The sequence below is a fragment of the Muscardinus avellanarius genome (assembly GCF_963383645.1).
Source record: "Muscardinus avellanarius genome assembly, chromosome: 11".
NCBI lineage: Eukaryota > Metazoa > Chordata > Mammalia > Rodentia > Gliridae > Muscardinus > Muscardinus avellanarius.
Genome location: NC_137797.1, coordinates 103001175 through 103025468, shown reverse-complemented (window position 1 = coordinate 103025468; position 24294 = coordinate 103001175). Strand labels below are relative to the sequence as shown.

At 49.8% G+C, this 24294-nt stretch overlaps 1 protein-coding gene across 1 annotated transcript in view; it reads right to left on the bottom strand.

The window, feature by feature from the left end:
- ETV6 (ETS variant transcription factor 6) overlaps positions 1-24294 on the bottom strand; it is a gene marked incomplete at both ends in the record, with an annotated part of 226247 nt that overhangs the window by 120422 nt on the left and 81531 nt on the right. Inside the window, one exon of the mRNA XM_080705208.1 lies at positions 12332-12461. Within this exon, the coding sequence (XP_080561334.1) occupies positions 12332-12461 (130 nt within the window). The remainder of the gene's footprint in view (positions 1-12331; positions 12462-24294) is intronic.

Sequence of the window (24294 nt, the reverse complement as noted above, 5' to 3'; positions counted from 1 at the left end):
TTGTGCCTGGAGGTAGAACACCCCTGGGCTTAATCCCTATTGCCGGGGAGGGGCTGGGAGAATCAATCTGCTAATTTAGATTTTTCTCCTTCTAACCAACAGCTTTCATCAGTCCCCAATACTTTTAAAAAGCACTTGGATGGGGGGGAAGGGGAGGCCTGGGTTTTGAAATGAGATGTGGATTCATTTTTTTTGGGGGGGGGAGGGGTCTGGGGATGGAACCCAGGGGCATTCTACCTCTGAGCTACACACCCCAGTCCTATTTTTTATTCTTTATTTTGAAACAGGGTCTCACTGAGTTGCAAAGGGCCTCACTAAGTAGCTGAGGCTGTCGGTGAACAGCTATCCTCCTGTCGCAGCCTCCCGAGTGCTGGGATGACACGCGTGCCCACCACGCCCGGCTGGGATGTGGATTCAAACTGCAGGTTCCCAACCTTCTCTCTATGCGACCTTGAGAAGTGATGCACCAGTTCTGAGCCTCAGATATAATACTTTGCATGTCTATGTTTATTCAGATTTTTAATTTTTGTGCTACTAAGGATGCAACCCAGGGGCATTCTACCTCTGAGCTACACCCCCAGCCCTATTTTTGATTCCTTATTTGAAACAGGATCTCACTAAGTTGCAAAGGCTGGCTGCAAACCTGCCACCTTCCTGGCTCCACTTCCCAAGTACTGAGAGTACAGGTGTGCCCCCCACACCCGGCTGAGAATAATGTCTATAGAGTTCCTGGCCCATAGAAAGTCCTCAACGCGGACAGTGGCTGTTATCACGTATTCTACACCTCGCGGCCACAGACTCCCCAGTGGCATCAGCACCTGAAACACAGTTGGCTTTGGAGTGGCTTTTAAGAGGAAACACAGCTCCATCCATAAAATAATACTTACTGGCCAAGATAAGCCACTCCTGGAAAAAAAAAAGAAAAAAAATAGATGACTAGACTAATTCTAACACTATTACTTCTACGGCGGAGCTATATAAAATGCCTGAAATCCTTATAATTTTTCCTAAGATGGTACTATTTTAAACCCTTCAACATTTGTTCTAGCTACTTAAAAAAAATGATTATGCCGGGTATAGTGGCACACATCTGTTATCCCAGTACTTGGGAGGCTGAGACGGGAGGATCACAGGTTCATGGCCAGCCTCAGCTACTTAGTGAGGCCCTCTGCAACTTAGTGAGACCCTGTTTCAAAATAAAGAATAAGAAATAGACTGGGGGTATACCTCAGAGGTAGAATGCCCCTGGGTTCAATTCCCAGTACCAAAAAATTATGTTACATCCCTTCTTAACAAACCTCAATGAAAGCTCTAGGTAATATCCCAACCCAAGAGTTGTGACGTGGGGCAACCCCTGCACAGGCCTGCAGCTCAGACCCTTCCTTCCAGGCCTGCAGTCTACGTCCACCTCCTGCCACAGCTCTTTATCCACTGTCTGTCTCTGCAACCAGTGCTTCTATTACTAAAACCGTAGAACCTCATTTGAGGGCTATTAGTATCCATGATCTATCCAAAGCAGAAATAGAGAACACTTTCAAAAGAACGGGGCGTAGTCCACCCACCCAGGATGCAAGCAGGAAATGCCAGGCCAGGTGACCAGTGAACACTTGGGAATCTACATTCTGCCAGTGGCCAGAGGCAGTTTGAATCTCTCAAAATCACTCTCCCCAGGCCGAGACTGGAGGAGCACAGATTTGCGGCCAGCCTCAGCTACTTAGTGAGGCCCTCTACAACTTGGTGAGACCATTTTAAAATAAAATATAAGATAAAAAATAGTGCTGGGGGTGTAGCTCAGAGGTAGAATGTCCCTGGGTTCAATCCCTATACCACACACACACAAAAAAAAATCACTCCCCCCTTTTTTGTGGTACTGGGGTTCCTGGAAACCCTTCTACCTCCAGGCTACACTCCCAGACACTTATTTTTTATATACATTTTTATTTGGAAACAGGGTCTCTTAAGCCAGCGAGGCTGGGTTTGAACTTGCGCGATCCTCCTGTCTCTGCCTCCAAAGCGCGGGGATTACAAGCGTGTGCCACCACGCCCGGTGCTCATTCCTTTTTTTCAGAGACCAAGGAAGCCCCCAAACACTCATCCCTGGCTCGGGCGACTGAGACGCAGGGCCCGGTGATGGCAGCAGTTTGATCATAAGAGCTACAGGTCTCTGCTAAGATTTACCACTGAAAGAGCTTTGGAGGAACCATCAGCACTATTCCTGCTGGAAACTCCAAGAGTGTGAGCGGCGGCACGGTGTCACTCGGGCCTTGAGCAAAAGTAGAGGAAACACCTGACGTTTGAGAATGGAGATTTCACTGTATTTGGATAGGCTTGGCTCAGCCCAGGATCTGTGAGCGTGGAGAGGAGGTGGGGAAGAACTAGGAGCATTGGGCAAGCCAATGCCATCTCGAGCCATTACTGAACCTGCCAGCAAGTTCCTGACTTGGGCGAGGTTGCTGCAAGACGCAAGGACAGAACAGGGGCTAAGGACCTGCAGAACACGAGGGTGCCAGGAGAAGGACCACAGAGGTTCTGATGCTTAGAAAAACCCTACCTGAGGTAGCCCGATTTCAATGTCTTAATTTTCAATGGCGATCTCTCCCCCACCCTCTCTGTAATACATAGACTTCCAATACTGGGTCTAGAACACCAGTACTGAACATTTCTGGACATCTCGGGGCTCCCGTCTTTAGGCCATAGCACCAAGTAGGGGCAAGGAATTGCCAGAAGCTCCCAACTGTCTATCAGACCTGGGAGGAAATCAAGAGCCCGTGACACCAAAGCAGTGACTGTGCCTGTCCTCAGCCTCCCTCCCGACCCCCCACCCGCCAGAGCTACTCTGCCACAGGGTATATGCCGGAGGAACTGCCTTAAATGTACACAGAGCTCACTGCATGAAATGTAAAGTGAACGAAAAGGTCAATAAACCTCTAGTTATAGAGGGTTTTTTTTTAAAGACATCTATAAATAGCTGCATTTATTGAAGCTGCTTCCTTATCAGGAAGCATGGAGCTAGGAATTAACGTCTGCCTGCATCGGAAATTCTTTCAGACAGCACACCCAAAAAGGAAATTTCCCTTCCAAAGCATTCAGGCTTTCTGCTGTGGGCTGCTGTGTGTGTGTTTTTTTAATTCTCTTTGAAAGTCTGAAGCAGTGAACCAGGACCCTCGTACCTTGTACAGCTGCGGGGGAGGGGTAGAGAGGCTTCAAGCCTTTGAATGCAGAAAGTCGAGGCGCCCCAAAGAAGGCTGAAGGGGGCAAATGCAAGATGCCCTTCGTTAGAAGTCACTCGGCTCTGTCAAGATCCCAGCAGAGAGTTAAATCTCTTCCCCACGTCCTCGCCTCAACTCTGCGGGGGACGTCACTGTGCCTCACCCCGGGCAGCTGGGTGACGAGAAGCCAATTTTGGAACACTGATAATGGCAAAGGATGGAGGAACGGATAGGCCTTAGAAGAAGAGAGGGGAAGCCAGGGAAGGAGCCACAGGGAAGAGTAAGTCCCTGACCGAGGGACAGAGGCGGTGGGGAGGGGGCCTGGGACAGAATGGCTCATGGCAGAACTGAGCTCCTACCTGTCAGGGGGAAGAGTCAGGAGAGAAAGCCAGGCTGAGTGGTGCTCACCTGAGATCCCAGCACTGGGGAGGCTGAGACAGAAGGACCACAGGTTCGAGGCCAGCCTCAGCTACTTAGACCCTCTTTCAGTAAGTAAGTAAGTAAGTGAGTGAGTGAGTGAGTGAAGGTGAGGCTGAGGGTGTGGCTCAGAGGTAGAATGTCCCTGTGTTCAATCCCCAGGATGGAGGAGAGGGGAGGGGAGGGGAGGGGAGGAGAGGGGAGGGGAGGAGAGGAAAGGAAGGAGAGGAGAGACTTTACTTCCATCATGATTGGAGAGAATCAGTCTCAATGCTATGTAGACAGAACTCCAGGTCCTGTCTTTAATGAAAGAAACAGCAGGACTCTGCACACTTCCTGCGGTCCTCGAAAATGGGGAAGCCACTTTCTAAATGGGCCATTCACCCACGCTCCAAACCAAAATGGAGCGCTAGGGAATTACCTGGCCCCTGTGTGCCCAGGCACTGCGCCAAGGGTTATATATATATACTATATATATATACAGTCTCTGCCATTTCTAAGAAACCCTCATCAGTACCTGTTACTACAAATTCAAGGCTGAGAGAGGGACCATCCTGACAGCAAGAGGCAAGCCTGAAGTCCAAGCCCATTCGGGTCTCTCTGGACCCAGGTCCTCTCCATAACCGTCTGTCGGGATTCGGACGTCATGAGGCAGGGCTGCTGGGGCTGCCGGGTGAGCCCGCTCTCAGAACTGGTCCTCGAAGGCCTTCCCAACTGGCCTAGTCATTTTGTTGCAGAGGTAAGTTGAATTTCAACCTGAGCTCACAAGCAAATAAAGAGGGGGCAGCCACAGTAACTGGCGAGCAGCCCCTCCTGCTGCCCCCAGCGCGCAGAGGTGCCGCATGGACTCATGGTCTCCCTGCACCTGTGGTGGTCGCCAGCCGTCCCCACGCCTCGGCTTTCAGGTTCACTAGACACTGCATTTCCTCCTAAGGAAGCCAACGGTGACTTTCTAGCAGACATCACAGCAGACGCTCGCGTGCAATGCAGACCTGCACAATGCAGTTGACCTCCTGGGCCACGTTCACCTTATCAATAATACACCTCATCAATAAAATGGGGCAGGGTTCAAGGAGACAATACAGAGCTGGGTGTGCAATCCCAGCATGTGGGAGGCTGAGACAGGAGGACCGCAGGTGTGTGGCCAGCCTCAGCTACTTAGTGAGGCTCTCTGCAACTTAGTGAGACCCTGTTCCAAAATAAAGAATACAAAATAGGGCTAAGATGATGTAGCTTGGAGGTAGAATGGCCCTGAGTTCAATCCCTAGCACCACAAAAAAGGGAGAATAATAACAATTAATAATAATAATAATAATAATAATAATAATAATACGGACGTATACATTGCCACGCTAAGAGCGATACAAAATAGGAACTCTGGTGATCTTGGGCTTCTCTATTATTCCTGTCTTTGAAAACAGAGGTCACGTGAAAGAATCTAAAATTGTGTCTTCAGCCAATTAAAACAGAGGGCAAGCATCCCTCCTCCTCGTGCAGCCCCCAGCGGTCTCTTACTCACTGTGCTGAGAACGCAGAGGAGCGGGGTGAGGTTTCCAAAGACAGGCATCAAGTGAAATCAGTAACCTTGCACCAGCAGGAGTTGTAATGTGAGGATTTTGAAAGATTCACATGGAAAGGAAGGAGAGCCAGGGGACCGCTTCTGCTGTTCTGACTCTAGAAAACTCTGGGCAGTTATTATGGCTATTTATTAACCCGCAACCTCGTAAACTGGAACGCTATTAAATATGATGAATGAGTCTGGGGCTCTGGTTTTTAAATATCAACTCACAGGGCCCTCAGAAGGCCAAATGGACACTGTGAGATGCAAAGTCTGTGGGTAATGTCGGAAGGTCAACCTAAGATGAGGTGAGATTAGTCAACTAAATGTGGGATGATGTTTTGAAGAATTTTAAAGCGCAGACAAGGCATTTAATTATTTCAATTCTGCCTCATATATCTGAAACATATGTACATATGCATTTTGTTGTTGTTTTTGTTGTTGTTGCTGTGTGTGTGTGTGTGTGTGTGTGTGTTACCAGGTATTAAACTCAGGGGCATTCTACCTCTGAGCTACACTTCCAGCCCTATTATTTTATTCTTTATTTTTAAACAGGGTCTCACAAATTTGCAAAGAGCCTCACTAAATATCTGAGGCTGGCTGCGAAGCTGCGATCCTCCTCTCAGCCTCCCAAATACTGGGATTAAAAGTATGCATCACCACACTCGCCCGAAACATATTTATATTGTTGTGGTACGGCCTGGCCTGGAACCGCTATTTGAGGCCTAGTGTTGTACTTATTATGAGTTCCTGGGGTTTGGATAAAGTGTCCTTGAAGCCCAGCAGCTAAAGGCTTGGTCCCCACCATGCAGTGTTGGAGGGACTCGGTAAAACTGCTAGGGGGTAGGGCCTAGGGAGAGGAAGTTAGGTCACTGGTCCTGAGAGGTGTGGCCTTGAAGGGGACACTGGGACCTGGCCCCTCCTCTTCCTCTCATTTCTCAACCCTGCCATGAGGTTAGCAGCGTGGCTCACCACACACTCCCGCCATGATGCTCCACCTGGTGATAGCCCCAGAGAAGGTGGAACCAACCAACATAGACTGAGACCTCGGGCACCAAGATCCAAAATAAACCTTCCTTCTTTTTAAGGCAATCATCTCAGGCATTTGGTCACAGCAACAGAAAGCTATCACTGAACCTTTGCCTTAAACAGGGCATCACTGTCTTGTGACTACACACCTTTTGCTGATCCTTTCAGCACACAATGGGCACACAAATTCTAAAAGTCCTTCCCTCACACATGAGGTTGAGGATGGAGAACAGATGTCCTTTCTGCAGGCAATGCCCTTCCTCCGTTCAGGGTGTCAAGACTGCCCACGAGCATGTACATTTGTACCACTTCAAAGCTCACTGTGACATATTACAATGCACCAAAGAAAGTCCAAAAGATAACTAAAAGGAAAAAAAAGAATGACCTTGACTGGTACCCTTGAGGATCCTTGGTCCTTCAAGTGTCCTCAAGCTGGAATAGAAAGCTGAAGTCCTTTTTAAAGAATGGAACTAAGCCAAGTATGATGGTGCATGCCTGTCACCCCAGTAAGTATTTGGGAGGCGGAGACTAGAAGATTGCAGGTTCAAGGCCGACCTCAGGAACTTAGCGAGACCCTGTTTCAAGATAAACTAAGAAGAAGAAGGAGGAGGAGGAAAGGAGGAGGAGGAGAAGGAGGGGGGGGCGGCTGAGGGTATAGCTTGGAGATAGAATGCCTTGGGTTCAATTTCCAGTATCTCTTCACCCCACACACAAATGGCACTTTATTTTCACACTTGTCCACTAGAATTTTTTTTTTTCCAGTACTGGGGATGGAACCCAGGGGCATTCTACCTCTGAGTCTTTATTTTGAAACAGAGTCTCACTGAGTTGCAGAGGGCCTCACTAAGTAGCTGAGGCTGGCTGTGAACCCAGACCCTCCGGTCTCAACCTCCTGAATGCTAGGGTTACAAGCGTGCGCCGCCACAGCCAGCTTGCCCGATATAATTATTCTACTTCAGTTCTCCCATCCTCAAACTTGGGGGTAAAAAAATCCAGGACCTTTTATGGAAGGAGAGAAAAAAACATGCTGTCTGTACCATTTTCACAAACATTCTTTGTTTGCTCTCCTGGTGGGCAGGAATCCCGCGCAGACCGCACCAGGGCTCCATCCTGCAAACCCAAGCAGTGGGTGCACCGGGCAGCAGAACGCGCCCCGCAGCCCTGGGCCTCAGCCCCTCCCCGGATCATCGGAACCACCCCGGAACACATTCCTCCGTTTCCACAGGTCAATTAAAAACATCACTTTCTCCTACTCAGGAGCGTGCTAATTTCTCAGCCTGTGTCTTCAGTTTAGGTCTAGCTTTGTGTCTGTGAAAAGATGACAGGGACTGACAAAGCGTCTGCAGATCCTCACTCCTGGCGGCGTGGAGGCCACGCTCGTGATCCCAGGACCGCGGAGGCTGAGACTGGAGGGTCTGGGTTCGCAGCCAGACTCAGCTACTTAGGCCCTCTGCAACGTAGTGAAACCCTGTTTCAAAATAAAGAAAATAGAGCTGGGGTGTAGCTCAGAGGTAGAATGCCCTTGGCTTCCATCCCTAGTCTCACACACACACACACACACCTTCACTCTTATGATCTCTGCCCACCCCTCTTGAAAGATATATTTTGTTTTTGATGGTTTTGTTTGTTTGTTTGTTTTAGTGGTGCTGGATGAACCCAGGAGCATTCTGCCTCCGAGCTACACCCCTAGACCTATTTTTTATTCTTTATTTTGAAACAAGGTCTCACTAAGTTGTGGAAGGCCTCACTAAGTAGCTGAGGCTGGCTGCAAACTACGATCCTCCTATCTCAGCCTCCCAAGTACTAGGATTACAAGTGTGCGCCACCACGTCCGGGTCAAGGATATATTTTGATTTAAGAATGAAAGAAGACCAAGAAAGAGGGGAGAGAGGGGCTTTAGCTGCAGATCAGCAGTAAATGATCAAAGGAATCCACTTGCAGCCACCTCAGCCTGGGGAGTAGCTCTTTAAAACAAGCAGCTGAAGATGTTTTCAACTCAGGAATACCATAAATGTCCTGCCGCCGCCTTGGCTTTCAGATTCTTCCCCGGACTTTCCATGAGCATTCCACTGGGAATTGTCTGGAATCCCAGATTAAAACGGCAATAACCCAATTCCCTGGTTGGCGTCTTTATTTTCTCTTTGGTTTAGAAACTCAGCTGGGGTGCATCCTGGAGTGTGTGGGCTGGCCTCAGCCATCTGCCTCTGCGAGGCCTGGCAGGAAGGGAGGAGGGAGGCCAGGGGAGGAGGGAGGCTGGGGGAAGAGGGAGGCCAGCCTCATTTGGAAAGCCCCAGCTCAGGGCGGGCAAGCAGCGAGAGCCTGGGAATCTCCACTGCACAGAACTCATTCCAGATGTGGGGCCCGCTGGTGCCGCCACAGGGCTCCTGCGGGTTTCTAGGAAGAGCAGCTAACTCCCTCGACTCCGGCAGCAAGACTACCAGAGGAGGCATTCAGCAAAAGCCTGACCTTGATCTCAGAGCACAGTGAGCCGCTATGCCCAAGGGCAGCTGTAATGTGCTACAGCTGGGCACGGCTAATTCTCCACGCAACTGTCCCTCCATCCAGCCATCCACCCAGCCAGCCATCCATCATCCACTCAGAGGTCATATGTAAGCTAGTCAGCAACAGACAGAGCAACAGAATGAGTCCGTCATAAACCAGAGCTGCAGCCACATCGTGAATGCCAGCTACGTCACCCCGGAATTCATCAACCATCCCAAAGTGTTTATTAAACACATGCTGGTGTGGGGGCAGGACAGGGAGGCTCTGCAGCCACATGGAACTGACTGTGGATCCTGACTCTACTAATTTTGTTGTCGACCTTGAAAAGTTGTTTAAATTCTCTATGTCCTTACGTGTGGCGGGGACATCGAGGGCCACCTTGCAGACACTGTTATGAGAACAAAATAAAACACTTTATGTAAACAGGACTTCACACAGGGCCTGGCCCAGGCTCACCCCACTGCAATGTTGAGCCACTGTGAGCGCACACTGGGCACACAGTAGAAGCTGGTTCAACACTGGTAAGCAGCACAGAGATGGTTCAATACAGAAGCCGGCTGCTCAAGAAGAAATTAAAAGCTGGGTGTGGTGGTGCACACCTGTAATCCCAAAACTTGGGCAGCTGAAACAAGAGGATTGCAGGTTAGAGGCCAGCCTCAGCAATTTAGCGAGATCCTGGTTCAAAGTAAAAACTAAAAAAGGCTGGGGGTATCGCTCAGAGGTACAATGCCCCTGGTTCAACCCTCAGTACCAGGAGGAAGAAGAGGAGGAGGAGGAGAAAGGAGGAGAGGAAGGAGAAAGAGGAGGGGGAAGAAGAGGGAGGAGGAAGAGGAGAAAGTAGAAGATAAGAGGAAGGAGGAGGAAGAAATTCAAAAGTTAGTATGGAAGAAACAGTTCCCAGTAAGAAAGACTCTTTAGGTGAAAACCATAATACCTTAAAGTTAAGAAGCCATTAAATATGCCTTCTCCAAATGCAGTGCCATATGGTGGGGAAACGAAGCTAAATGACAGCCGCACAGTCACAGCGCAGACACACCATGGACGAGGACCTCCTCGCCAGGCGCAGCCGCACCTGCCCATAATCCCAGCACTCCAGAGGCCGAGACAGGAGGGTTTCAGGCTCAAGGGCAGCCTTGGTAATGTCACAAGAAAAAAGAAAACAGAAAATGGCTAGGGGTGTAACTTGGAACCAAATATTAAACACAATAATAAAAATCTCTGGATTGTTGGTTTGGTGTGGCTGGCTTGTTTGTTTGACCATGATAACTTCTCGTTTGGGTACTCAGGACAGAACACCAGGCTACACCCCTGACCTATTTTATATTTTATTTGGAAACAGGGCCTCACTAAGTTGCAGAGGACCTCACTAAGCTGCTGAGGCCGGCTTTGAACCTGCGAAACCCTCCCGTCTCAGCCTCCCAAGTCCTGGGATGACGAGTGTGAACCACCACGTCAGCCTTTCCACAACTTCTTAGGAAGAGACAGGACCTTTCTGCAGCGCATCAAACTTACAAATGCCAGAGGCAAGCCGGGAGTCACAGCTTCCTTGGAGGATTTGCAAAACACAGGAATAAAAAGGGATGAAGGAAACCTCAGCCTGTTTGGGACCCGCGCTTCCGGCTTTCTTCTTCTTCTTTTCTCTGTGTACTAGCACTTCAGCTCCAGTGACTCAGAGCTTTTCCTAGTCTTCGCCGTATGGGCAGTAAGTAGCCGCATGTGGAATAAACGAACAGGTGCGAGCCGGTAGAGCTTTTGGGGAGTAGATACACTGGTCACGGGCTGCTCTCTAGGGAGACATCTTTTTCTTACCTGCCACATTTTTCTCTGCCAGTTCCGTCTGCCCCCCCAGTGCCCAAACACTTTAGTTTACCAAGGCCAACAGTGCCCCCAATCATGTCTGTAACCTTTACACTCCCCGGCTCTTCTTTACTATTTATTTATTTATATACATTGTTTTGGGTATTGGAGATTGAACCCAGGGACATTCTACCTCTGAGCTACACCCCCATCCCTATTTCTTATTCTTTATTTTAAAGCAGAGTCTCACTGAGTTGCGAAGGGCCTCTCTTAAGTAGCCGAGGCTGGCTGTGAACCTGCGATCCTCCTGTCTCAGCCTCCCGAGTACTGGGATGACAAGCGTGCCCACCACGCCCGGCTCCCCGCTTCTTCTTTACAAGAGCCGGTGGTGAAGACGGCTGAGCAGGGCTGTGTCCTGTGATCTCCCTGCCCAAGTGACGCAGGGATGTCTTGGCCACAGCGGACGACAACGTGGTAACAGAGACAGGCAGTGCAAGCTGGAAGAGGGGACGGAGTCTTGTGCCCCGGCCCCCGGCAGAAACGCCAGCGGCTATCCTGGTGTGGGCAGAAGGGATGAGCCAGCCGCTCTCCCTGGACCCCAGGGCAGGTCGCTGGAGGAGCTGCCCAGCCAGAGACAGCACACAGAGGCTGCAGCCCTGTCTCCGGTTCTCAGCAAGCGACCTGCACAGGATGGATAGAACAAGAGGGAGAGAAGGAGAGAGGGACGGACGCGTGATCGTGCCACCACGGAAGACCGGAATCAGCGAGGCCGGGAGTTGGGCAGGCGCCCCGGTGTGTTCTGAAATCTGGGCTCGTGCCCTGCGATGGCGCTCAAGATGGGGAGGCTGGCATGTTCTGACACCAGGATCAGGCTGGGAATCGGGCTTCTCCGGCTGCCTCTCTCACCCCTTGCCACCTGGGCGGGGCGGGAAGAGGGTGGTGTGAGACAGGCGGCATCTGTGCCTGGAGACAGGGGGACAGCACCGGTGAAGGCTGGACCCTGCGGCTGAGGACTCACACAGAAGTGGCAGGGTGAGGAGCAGGGCGGTGGGGAGAGAGGTGAGGATACTACCAAGGGTGCTGAGCCAAGGTAAACTCCAGAGGGCGAGAGAAGTGGAGGGAAAGGCTGTAAGACGTGGCATGTAAGATCAAGTGTGGAACATTAGGTGGCACTGAAAAAGAGCGGGGGCATCCCAAAAGGACAGGAAGTGCACGCAGTCCGCAAACAAACAGGGAGGGAGTCTGACTTAGAGACTGAGAGCCGGGCGTGGTGGCGCACGCTGTAATCCCAGCTTTTGGGAAGTAAGACCAGGAGGATCGTGGTTCGTGGCCAGCCTCGGCTACTTAGTGAGGCCCTCTGCAACCCAGTGCGACCCTGTTTCAAAATAAAGAATAAAAACAGGGCTGGGGTGTCTCTCAGAGGTGAAATGAGGTGGACTGTTCCTGGGTTCCAGCCCCAGTACCGCGAGAAAGAGAGAGAGAGAGAAAGAAAGAAAGCAAGCGAGTTGGATACTGGACCCAAGGAATACTAAGGAAGACTGAGAGTGCGCGTAGGCGCGTAGGAATACAGACACTCTGCACGGCAGGTGAGAAACGTCTAGGTTCCTAAGCGACTGCGTGGACTGCCCTGGCCTACTCGGGGCCGGACATAGATGTTTTTCCAATCTCAGAGACAAAGTGGACACACTGAGAAACGAGGAGCAAAACTACCAGACTTTTCAGAGCCATCGCGGTGGGCGCGGAGGCTCCGAAGCCCGGGACGGCGGTGGTGCCAGCCCGGGCGCCCCGCCGCGGTCCCAGCCCCGCGGGCCCCACTCACGCAGGTGCGCTGGCAGGCGGATGCTGTCGTCCTCCATCCTGAGCGCTCGAGGCACCGGGACATGAAGCGGGGTCGTGGAGGTGTAGCTCGGCACTGGGCTCTCTGGAGGTGTGTATGAAATTCGTTCCTGCTGTTAAAGACAAAAGAGCAAGAGAGACAGAGTTAAAAGGGAAGGCGGCTCGCGGTGACGGCAGGAGACGCGGGGTGGGGAGCTGGGGACAACATGCCATCCTGCAGATGCTGATTCAGGTGGCTTTCAGGCGTCCTGCATTTGAGACAATAAAAAACTGCAAGGTGGCAACAAATAGGGCTCAGGTGAACAGAGGCGCACCCCACAGTTTATTCAGGTAATTAGGGGCGCAGGTGAGCAAATCCGAAAAGTGGCACAAGAGGAGAGCTTAGCAGCAGCTCTCTCAAACATGGCAGTGCATGCCTGTAATCCCAGGACTTGGGAGGCTGAGATAGGAGGATTGCAGTTTCAAGGCCTGCCTCAGAAATTCAGCAAGACCGTGCTTTGAAATAATAATAATAATTAAAAAGAACTGCTTGGGGTTGTAGCCCAGAGGTAGAATGGTCCTGGGTTCAATCAGCAGCACCAAAAATAAATTTCCAAGTCACTTATCAATGCCACCAATACATTAAAACCACATTTTGGGTTGTCTGGCAATATCCCCAGATTCTAATCAAAGTACAATTCTAAACTCAGAACCAACAAGCGTGAGCCAGAGGGGCAAAGTGGACCGTGATGGCTGCAGACATCCGATTTAGCTCTCGTTAAGAAATCCGCGAGCGAGGCTTTTCTACGGCACAACTCACTATAGAGTAACCACAACCCGAAATATCCAAGCTCGAATCATGTCCCTTCCTGGGAGGCGCTACCTGCCCATTAACAGGTGTATTCCTGTTCCCCTCCTCCCCGCTCAGAATCAATACTCCCTCTCCCGCTGGAAAGAATGATCTGAAACCCAGGGAAGTATCCCCTCACTGGAGAGACCACGGCGTCGCCTGAGTCCCAACAAGCACCGTTTGCTGGTCAATTCAAACAAACCGCCTGGGTGCGGAGGGTGAATGTTAGTTGGAAGTTAAAAATACAGCGGTGGTCCGCCAAGAGACCTGCGCCATTCGCAGCATTTCTGAGCTACAAATCACCTCGCCGGCCTCAGCCCCCACACACACAACTTCCTCCCGCCTCACTTTCTGTGGCTTAACTAGACTTTAAGCGGGACCCCACGGGCCCGAAACTAAGCAGAGGGGAGGGCCAGCAAGCTGCCATGGTGAAAGTAAAAATCAGGAGCACAAGAAGGACCTGGATGGGAGGGAAGGCGAGGTGCTTACTTCTCAGACAGAGACAGTTCTTTAGTGTTTTCTATGCCATTAAATATACACAGAAAAGCAGGAGGGTCCCCCGGCCCTGGCCCCGAACTGAAGCTCTTCTGCGCAGAGCCTGAAAGGTTTGGTAGTTGTGGCTGGAAGTTTCAGTCTTCAGTGAATATAAACACAGTGTTGTCATTTCCAGATGGGATTGTTGCACGCTCCCCCCAAGTCTTTCACTAGCAGCTACAACGGTGGCTGGAATATTTCTGCTTAAACGTGCACTGGAAGTGTTCTGGTTGTGTGTGTGTGTGTGTGTGTGTGTGTGTGTGTGTGTGTGTGTGTGTGTGTGGTATTGGGGATGGAACCCAGGGGCATTCTACTTCCGAGCTACACCCCCAGTCCTATTTTTTTTATTCTATTTTGAAACAGGGTTTCACTGAGTTGCAAAGGGCCTAAGTAGCTGAGGCTGTCTGCGAACCACGATCCTCCGGACTCAGCCTCCCAGCCTCCCAAATGCTGGGATGACAAGCGTGCGCCACCACGCCCTGCTTCCTGGTGATCTTCGCCTGTGGAGCCTCAATTTGACTTCTGTATCAGCAGAGATACCGCACACAAAAGGTCACGCGGGGGCAAAACCTTCAAGTTCACTTCTTGAACTTTGCCAAATATCACACGTATTTTGAGCAACTCTGACGCAATGGTGCGTTAAACTTTTTGGTGTTTGCTTTGATGTTGCTGGGGTCAGAAGTCAAAGATAAAGCAGGGTATGGTGGCACATGCCTGTACTCCCTACACTTGGGAGGCTGGGACAGGAGGATTGAAGCTTTGAGGCCTTGGAGGTAGAATGCCTCTGGGTTCCATCCTCAGTATCATAAAAATAAAAAATTAAATAGCACTGGGGGTGTGACTCAGAGACAGAATGCCTCTGGATTCCATCTCTAGTTCAAAAAAAAAGAGCAAAAATACATGATGACATATGTAAAACACAAATTATATCTGTATAGGGGTTTTTCTAGGTGAGATGCTTTTAATCATTTTATTTTTACTTTTGTGGCACTAGGGATGGAACCCAGGGGTATTTTAACTCTGAGCTACAACCCCAGTCCTATTTTATATTGTAATTTTGAAACAGGGTCTCACTAAGTTGCAGAGGGTCTCATTAAGTTGCTGCAGCTGGCCACAAACCTGTGATCCTCCTGCCTCAGACTCCCAAGTATTGGGATTCCAGGCACGTGCCACCACGCCCAGCTAAGACATTTTATTTATTTATTTATTTATTTATTTATTTATTTATTGGGGGGTATTGGGGTTCCTGGAAACCCTTCTACCTCCGGGCTACACTCCCAGACCTATTTTATATTTTTATTTGGAAACAGGGTCTCTTAAGCCAGTGCAGCTGGCTTCGAACCTGTGTGATCCTCCTGTCTCCGCCTCCCAGGCACGGGAATTACAAGCGTGCACCACCACGCCCGGAAAGCTAAGGCATTTTCAACCCAGTCAGTTCTTCTAGTTTAGTAAGTCTCCACGTTCCTTGACCCTCACAGGACCCCCCAGCCTCATCCTATGTCTACATATCTACTGTTAACTCTCTTCCCAGAAATAGCTGTCTGGGTTGTTATGGTTTTTGCAGAAGTGAAACTTGCTGAGGAACGATGGGGCAGCCAAAGGGTCTCCTAGGGCACGGGTGCCAAGAAAACACCAGGATGGGATTTTATAACACAGTGTCTCTTCCCCTAAGGCGAGGACAGGCTGGCAAGATCTCTTGCGTCCTGGAGAGCGAGGGAGACAGGCAGACAGACACCCTGCACCCAGCTCCTGGAGAAGCCCAGCCCCTCCGCTGCTCCACCCTGCTTCTTGGGATACCTGGCCCTGGCTGTGATACTATCTGCGCCTGTGCTTTGGGGTCACCATAGTCTCTTGAGCCCCTCAGCGCTGGCATTTACTTCTGCCTGGTTCCCAGTCCTCACAGCCATAGCCAGGGCACCTGGGCCTTCCCCTGGAATTCTCTGCCATCCTCCCTGGTCCCATCCAAGGAATCTCCGTGGAGACAACTGCGCCATTTCCTGATGAAACCCACAGAAAGGAGACTGGAGACTGAATGGCGCGGACCCTGAGCTCCACCTGACCATGGCCTCCCTCCAGTGCTGGTCAGGACGGCGGCGCGCTGGGGCCGGGAGGGCTTTTAGAAGGTTCAATGAGCCGGGCATGGTGGCGCACGCTTGTCATCCCAGTACATGGGATGATGAGACAGGAGGATCGCAAGGTTCAAAGCCAGCCTCAGCTACTTAGTGAGGCTCTCGGCAACATAGTGAGACCCTGTTTCCAAATAAAATATAAAATAGGTCTGGGACTGTAGCCCAGAGGTAGAAGGACCCTGGGTTCCATCTCCAGTACTACAAAAAAGAAAAAAGAAAAAAAAGGTTCAATGAGCCGGGCAAGGGTGCACACGCTTGTCATCCCAGTACCTGGGAGGCTGAGATAGGATTGTGGCCCAGCTTTAGCTACTTAGTGAGGCCCTCCACAACTTAGTGAGTGCCTGTTTCAAAGTAAAAGAATAAAAAAGTAGAGCTGAGGGTATCTTGGAGGTAGAACATACCTGGATTCAATCCCTACTACTGTAATAAATAAATGGGTGGATGGATGGAGGGATGGAGGGAGGGATGGAGGGATGGAAGGATGGATAAGAGTAAAAGGTTCACTAAGCCAGGCGTGGTGGCGCACGCTTGTCATCCCAGTACTTGGGAGGCCGAGTCAGGAAGAGCAAATGCCCCTGGCTTCCGGGTTCCATCCCCAGTATCAATTGATCAATTAATTAATCAACAAGAAAGGTTCAATGAACAAACCAGTTAAGATGGTATACACCTGCAATCACAGTACTTAGGAGGCTGAGACAGGAGGATCTCAGGTTTGAGGCCAGCCAGAGCAACCTGCACAATCCTCCTGTCTGAGCCTCCCAAGTGCTGGGATTACAAGCGTGCGCTCCCATGCCCGGCTTTCCGCTTATTTTTAAATGGGCTGCTTAGCCACCTGTGAACCTGTGATGTCGTGTAACACAGGCCTGCCCATCCTGTGCTTTGTGGGAGCATGCCCCCACCCCCCAGGCTGTAGAGGATGGAATAGCTAGCCAAACATGAATTCCTAGCAACAAATCTTTCCTCTTCAAAATTACTGAATGTATAGCTTCCGTATGTGATGGGGATCATCCTAGTACATTTATGTACTTGTTCTTAGACTGTTAATTCTTAACTTTTTGTTTGTTTGTTTTGACAGTACTGGGGACTGAACTCAGGGGCATTCTATCTCTGAGCTATACCCCTAGCCCTATTTCATTCTTTATTTTGAAACAGAGTCTCACTAAGTTACAGAGGGTGAGGCTGGCCACAAACCTGTGACCCTCCTGTCTCAGCCTCCCACGTACTAGGATTACAAGTGTGCACCACCATACCTAGCTTCTATTTCTTATTCTTTATTTTGAAACAGGGTCTAAGTTGTAGAGTGCCTCACTAAGTAACTCAGGCTGTCTGCAAACCTGCAATCCTCTTGTCTCAGCCTCACAAGCACTGAAATTACAGGCATGCACCACCACGCTGGGCTTACAGATAACTATTTTTTAAAGTCTTTTTAGCTGGAGCACACCTGTCATCTCAGTACTTGGAAGGATGAGAAAGAAGGACCGCAGGTTCAAGGCCAGACTCAGCAACTTAGTGAGATGTTGTTTCAAAATACAAATAAAATAGCACTGGGCGGGGATGCGGGTTAACTTAGAGGTAGCATGCCCCTGGGTTCAACCTCCAATACCAAGAAAAAAAAGGTCGGGGGATGAGATTGTGAAACTTAGAACTTACTGTAAACTAAATACTAACAGAAATAAACATAATGCATTCCAGGAATTCAGGAAAACAGTAAGTAAGTTGGTACACTTTTACAAATACAGTTTATAGTTAATTGTAAGGGTTCCTGTGCGCTAGAGTTGAGATATCTTTGATTTAGAGACTTTTTCTAGAAACTATCCGATCCCCATTATCAACATGAAGATCATCTCAATGAGGTTTCTGTGTTTGCTCTTGTTATTTGTTGCAGCAGCTGCTGAGGATTGAACCCAGAACCTAATGCATGCGAGGCAGGCCCTCTGCCACTGCTACACCCCCGGCCCCTGATTGTGGTTTCTGAAGCCTGTGTGAAAAGTCCCGAGGAGGGCCAGCACCAAGGGGCTCGGGGAGAAAGCCCCAGCATCCTTCCATCCCAATGGGCTTGGTGTCCCCTGGCTGGAAGGAAATCTGCAGCCCAGACCAGAGGAAAGGGCGGAACCAACTGGCCACACTCGTACTGGGGGGAGGTGTTTTTTCCACCCCACATGTTTTTGGAATACTGCCTGGGAAGCTGGGCTCCTACTGTGGTCAGCCTCTCTAGACTGCCCAGTAGAGATCTCTCCTGTGGAAGCTATTTACTGAGATTTTCTAATGTCTGAATACACAGTTATTCAAGTACACTTTAATGGCAGCAGAGTCACTGGAAAGGGTGGTGTTGTCTTTTACTAAATGGATTCTTGCTTGGCGTGGTGGCGCACGCTTGTAATCCCAGCGTTTGGGAGGCTGAGACAGGAGGATGGAGGTTTGTGGCCAGCCTCAGCTATTTAGTGAGGCCCTTTGCAACTCAGTAAGATCCTGTTTCAAAATAAAGAATAAAAAATAGAGCTGGAGGTTTAGCTCAGAGGTAGAATGCCCCTGGGCTCCATCCCCAGTACTGCAAAAATAAATAAATAAATAAATTCTCATTAAGTAACCTTTTAATTTGTTTATTACATACATCTATCTATCTATCTATCTATCTATCTATCTATCTATCTATCTATCTATCTTGTGGTACTGGGGACTGAACCAAGGGGCATTCTACTGAAGAGCTTTACCCCCAGCCCTTTATTTTTGTATTCTGTTTTGAAACATGGCCTCACTGGGTTGTTGAGAGTCTCACTAAGTTGCTGAGGCTGTCCACAAACCTGCAATCCTCCTGTCTCAGTCTCCCAAGTACTGAGATTACAGACAAGGACCACCGCACCTACCTTAAGTAAGCTTTCATTTATTAATTTTTCTTATCTTATGTTTTTTGTGGTACTAGGGATTGAACCCAGGGGCAGACTACCTCCAAGCTACACCCCCAGCCCTATTTTTATTCTTTGTTTGAAACAGGGTCTCACTAAGTTGCAGAGGGCCTCACTAAGTAGCTGAGGCTGTCCTCAAACCCGGATCCTTCTGTCTCAGCCTCCCAAGTACTGGGATTATGAGTGACAAGTATGTGCCACCATGCCTGGCTTAAATAGCATTTATTAACAAGCTATACATAATACGCATTTCAAAAAGCTGAATACGCAGAAGGTTCCTTGTGTAGTTTTCTAGGCTTCTGGCATCACAGATGCCAACAGAGACAAGATCCTGAAGAGCAATTTTGAGAGTGAATTTCTTTCATTTGAAAAAGAGTAAATATTTTTTAATGTTTTGGGGTAATAATAAGATTTATTTGGCTCTTTTGTAAAATACAGCCCAAAGGGGATGGGGCCGGGGACACCATTACCATGTAGAGCAGAAAATGGGTAGGCCTGTCTTACATGGTAGTCACAGGTTGTCAAGCATTCAATTTAAATAACACTATGTAACCCAAGTACTTGGGAGGCTGAGACAGGAGGATCGAAGGTTTGAAGCTAGCCTCAACAACTCAGCAAAGCCTTGTTTCCAAATTAAAAATAAGTCTGGGAGGGTATAGCTCAGAGGTAAAATGCCCCTGGGTCTAATCCTCTGCATAAGAAAGAAGGGGAAAGAGACAGAGAGACAGAGAGACAGAGACAGAGAGACAGAGACAGAGAAATAAACAAATAAATCAAACAAAACAGGGCTGGGGTACAGCTCAGAGGTACAAGGCCCCTGTGTTCACTCCCAGGACCAAATAAATAAAATAAAGTAGGACTACATGGTGTGGCGACATCTAGACGGAGGGGCTCGAGGACACTAACATCCACTGATCCGAATACAAGCACCCTCTTTATCCTCTCCATGGCTCGTCTAACCCCATAAAGGAGGCTGCTCGGGTTCCACCTGACAGCACTCGCCGCTAGAGCAAACGCCAGGCAGATGAAAAGCAGAGACGCTTGTCTCAACTCGGGAGGAGGGAAGGATTTCCCCAAGATGACCGGCGACACGGTTCCAATTAAATTAAAGTGCAACTGGACAGTGTTATTAGCACAGGCCAGTGTTGCAGAAGGACAGACTGCCAGCAGAGAGACATTCTGACTAATACTCAAAAGGCCCACCCTTTTCTCCCTAAAATAACTTAAGATGCAAATATAGGTGGCCATAGATTAAAAAAAGATTACTGGAATCTCCCCAGAAAGAAACAGCATGCCCTGAGACCTGGGACGAGAAAGAATACTCCAGCTATTCTAACTCAAATTCTTTTTTTCTTTTCTTTTTATTTTGGTACTAGGGATTGAACTCAGGGACATTCTACCTCTGAGCTACACTCCCCCCAGTCTTTTTTTTTTTTTTTCATTTTTATTTTGAAACAAGGTCTCACTAAGTGTCACTACTTGCTGAGGCTGTCCTTAAACCTGGGATCCTCCTGTCTCAGCCTCTCAAGTACTGGGATTACAAGTGTGCGCCTTCACGCCCAGCTGCAAACTCAAAATTCGAAGCAGGAAGCAGATCCCAATGTCACACTGTGGTGCTTTCTTCCCATCCCAGGAAGGTTCCAGAAGATTAACCCCGGGCCAAGCTGTCGTTCTTGGTGCCCACCACTCTTCCCAAGAGAAACATCCCCCTGGCGGCTGCCGTCTGATTTTGACAGCCCAGCGGGTGACGGGTGTTCTGCTTCTAACCTGTCTGCAGGATGCGTGTCAGTACTTTCTGGGTGGGAGCAAAAGACCGTGAGCCCCTGTGGGAGATGAGGATGTGTGGAAAGCCCTTGTGGGCCCTGGAGGGGCCCCCGGGAGCGGGTGGACCCGACAAGCCTCTCTCACCACTGGCCCGGGCTCTCCTGCCAGCCTAAAGGAGTGCCCTTTTTCTAGAAGGTTACGAGGATGGCTCCGGATGTGAAGTTCGTGGATTCTTGTTTAGAACTGAAATAGACAGCCCCTTCTCCTCCCGTGCTTGCAGGGACATCCCAAAGTCAGAAGACCGCAGCCTGCATCTGCCAAGCAGACACAAGTCAGCCAAGCATTCGAAGCCGTCCTTTAACACGGGTCTTTTATTTATGGACACTGAGGTTAAAAAAGAGCATTAGCAAAGGGCCCCGTGACCACACTCTGCTGTGAGGAGTCATTAAGAGTTTTCCCTCCTCTGAGCCGGACGTGGTGGCGCGCACTTGTAATCCCAGCATTCGGGAGGCTGAGACAGGAGGATCGCAAGTTTGTGGCCAGCCTCAGCTACTTAGTGAGGCCCTCCACAACTCAGTGAGACTCTATTTCAAAAATAAAGAATAAAAAATAGGTCTGGGTGTATAGCTCAGAGTAGAATGCCCCTGAGCCTGCCTCAGCCTGGACTGGGCATGTTAAGTACACAATCGTGAGGTCAGAGGCAGCCACACAGGCCTGTCACTAAGAGAGGCCTTTCTAACAGCCACAGCTGCTAGGACTTTCCTTTTCCCCCTAAAGCCGACCGCCACTGAGGCAGGAAGGTTATCAGAAGGGGACTCCGCACCAGGAAGGAGCTGGCGCAGGCGCCTCTGACACCAAGGTGCTCCTTCTAGACAACCTACCCCCCTCCCCGGAAGTCAAAGCCTACTAATTACAGGGTGGGGGGCAACTCCAAACATTACCGCGAACGCCATGACCCCTTCTCCATCAGTCAGCCTCCTGCGTTCCCCTCAGTGGATCCTAGGCTTCTACCAGATATCTCATTTCTAGAACTGGTGCCACTGAAGCACAAACCTCAAATAGATTTCTTTATTGCTCCAATTTAAAACGCTTTCGCTAACATCCTTTCTACCCATGAATAGTAAGCAGGATCTAAAGCTGGGATTCCTCTGGATGCCAGGCTGCGGTTTCCAGGGCGCGCCGTGAGCCGGCCGCTCCGAGGATGCGCGGCTGGTAGGCGCATTTGGCTGGAGCCCAGCGCTGCTGCACCAACTTGCGAGCGGGTTACCAGCTCCAGACCCGGGTGGGAAAATACAACACGCACCATCCCGCGGCCGGAGAGCACAGCCTGCTCTGGGAAACCTGTCCGCAGCAGCACTGCGGGTGGCAAAGGCTGTGCGTTTTTATTTACACCGAACCCTCAGGTGTGAGCGCAGTGAAAAAGTCAAGTCTCAAGTCTCGCTGTTGGATTTACCCGTCAGCTTTTGATGTGCCTTTGCAAGAGGGTCACTAAATCCTTTTCTTCCTATTTCTAGCAGCAGAAGACACGAGGACTTAAATTAGCGGCGGCTTGCATCCTGGGCCAAACAGAGTGGCCAAGTTCAGCCCTTTATGAGCTGCTTTCCCCTCCATTAATGCCATTCCCTTTAATGGCGCGGCTATTACAATTAGCCAATCGGTGCATCGTTCCTGCCCGGGGCTAACAAGTAATGAACTGAGAGACTTGCTATTTACTTGTATCAAGGGCGCCATTACAGAGTGCATCTCAATTTCTCCCCACAAATGAGAGGCCTTCCGGGCAAGTACCACTGCCATGTGACTGCTCCAGTCCCGCACAGTGCCCTTGGCTGGGAGCTGCCCCGGGGACTCCTGGGACTGAAAGCCCCCCAGAGGGAAGGTCAGAGGTCAGGCTCCTGCAGACAGTGGCTACCCTGGGTGAGCTGAGTGAACTCCGAATTCCTCCTGCTGCCTCTGCCTTCCAGCCTCCTCCTGCGGAGCGGGCTCCAGTTACAGCGCCACTCAGGGCTCTGCTTTCTCATATGGCTGTATGGTGGGAGACTTATGAAAAGGAGACGGAGAGAGAGATGGGAGGAAGGAGAGGAGAGGAGAGGGGAGAGGAGAGGAGGGGAGGAAAGAATAAGAGGAGGGAGGGAGAGGAAAGAGGGAGGAAGGAGTGGAGGACTATGGTTGAACCCAGAACCCAGTGAGTTGGTACGGAAGGCCAGGGAAGACAACGCAGACCTCCTTTGAAAATATATATATATATATATTTTTTTTGGTGGTACTGGAGTTCCTGGAAGCCCTTCTACCTCCGGGCTACACTCCCAGACCTATTTTTACATTTTTATTTGGAAACAGGGTCTCCTAAGCCAGCGCACGTGGCTGGCTTCGAACCTGCGCGATCCTCCTGTCTCTGCCTCCCAAGTGCGGGGATTACAAACGTGCGCCACCACGCCCGGCCGGAAAATAGATTTTTTTGAGCTAAGATTTATCCCTACCAAAGTGGACCACCCATGCCTAATAAGAAACTTTGTGTTTTTAAGATCAGACGGCAGAGCAAGGGGAGAAGGTTTGCATGGTGCCGGGGATGGAAGCCAGGGCTTTCTGCCTCTGACCAACACCCCCTGCCTTTTTTATCTTTTATTTTGTTTTATTTTGCGGTACTGGGGATTGAACCCAGGGGCATTCTATCTCCAAGCTATATCCTCAGTCCTATTTTTTTATTCTTTATTTTGAGACAGGGCCTCACTAAGTAGCTGAGGCTGGCCAAGAACCTGTGATCCTCGTGTTTCAGCCTCCTAAGTACTGGGATTACAAGCGTGCACCACCACGCCTGGCTATTTTTTATTTTGAAAGTGGAATTCGCTAAGTTGCTGAAGACGGCCTCCAACTTGTAAGCAGGACTGCAGGTGTGTGCCAAGCTTGTGCTCTAATTCAAATGTGGGTGATCCAGAGAAACGCTGACTGGTGTTGAGCACTTTCCTGTCTTTGGAAATAAAGCCCTGGGAGGCCCTCACTGACATGCCTGACAGTGGGGAGAAGGAAGGGGTTTCAACCATTACCACGGTCAAACTGCAAGTCACATCCCAGGCAATTCCAGGGTTACTGCAGGCTGAGAAATAAATATAAGTAGGAAAGGCCCTAGCGGAGCATGGTAGTGCACACCTGTAATCCTAGTACTTGGGAGGCTGAGACCGGCCTCAGCTACTTAGTGAGGCCTCTGTAACTTAGTGAGACCCTGTTTCAAAATAAAGTATAAAAAAATCAGGCTCCTTAACAGAAAAGGTATCTTTCGTTTCCTTGTGGTCACAGTTGGAAAGATCTGGGAGTTTTCTTTTTTTAGAGAAGTGATTACTAATCTCAGTTGGGCTGACAAAGCATTGATATAAAAACCCACCACGGGCATGAATGCCATTCTAACAAGAAAGGGGCAGGACACCAATGAAATGTGAGTGTGTGAGCGTGCACACGCCTGCACTGCTAATGAACAGATGAAACGATACAGAAGCACCTAATGGCCGAGGAGGGAGCAAACACTCCTAACACTAACTTCTTCCTCCAGAGAACACCGACTAGAATGTCTGAATAAACCTCGGGCCTTGCCAGATGCTGTGCACACACCACAGCCCTAGAGGGTAAGCCTGGTTTACTCAAAACCCTAGCGCTGTTTTAGGAGCTGGGGGTATGGGTCAGTGTAGAGCACTTGGTAGCGAGCATGCACAAGGCCCTGGGTTCAAGCCCCAGCACCACAAAAATAAGTACATAAAGGAAATCCACATACAGTGGGACTCCATATAAAACGGAGGCG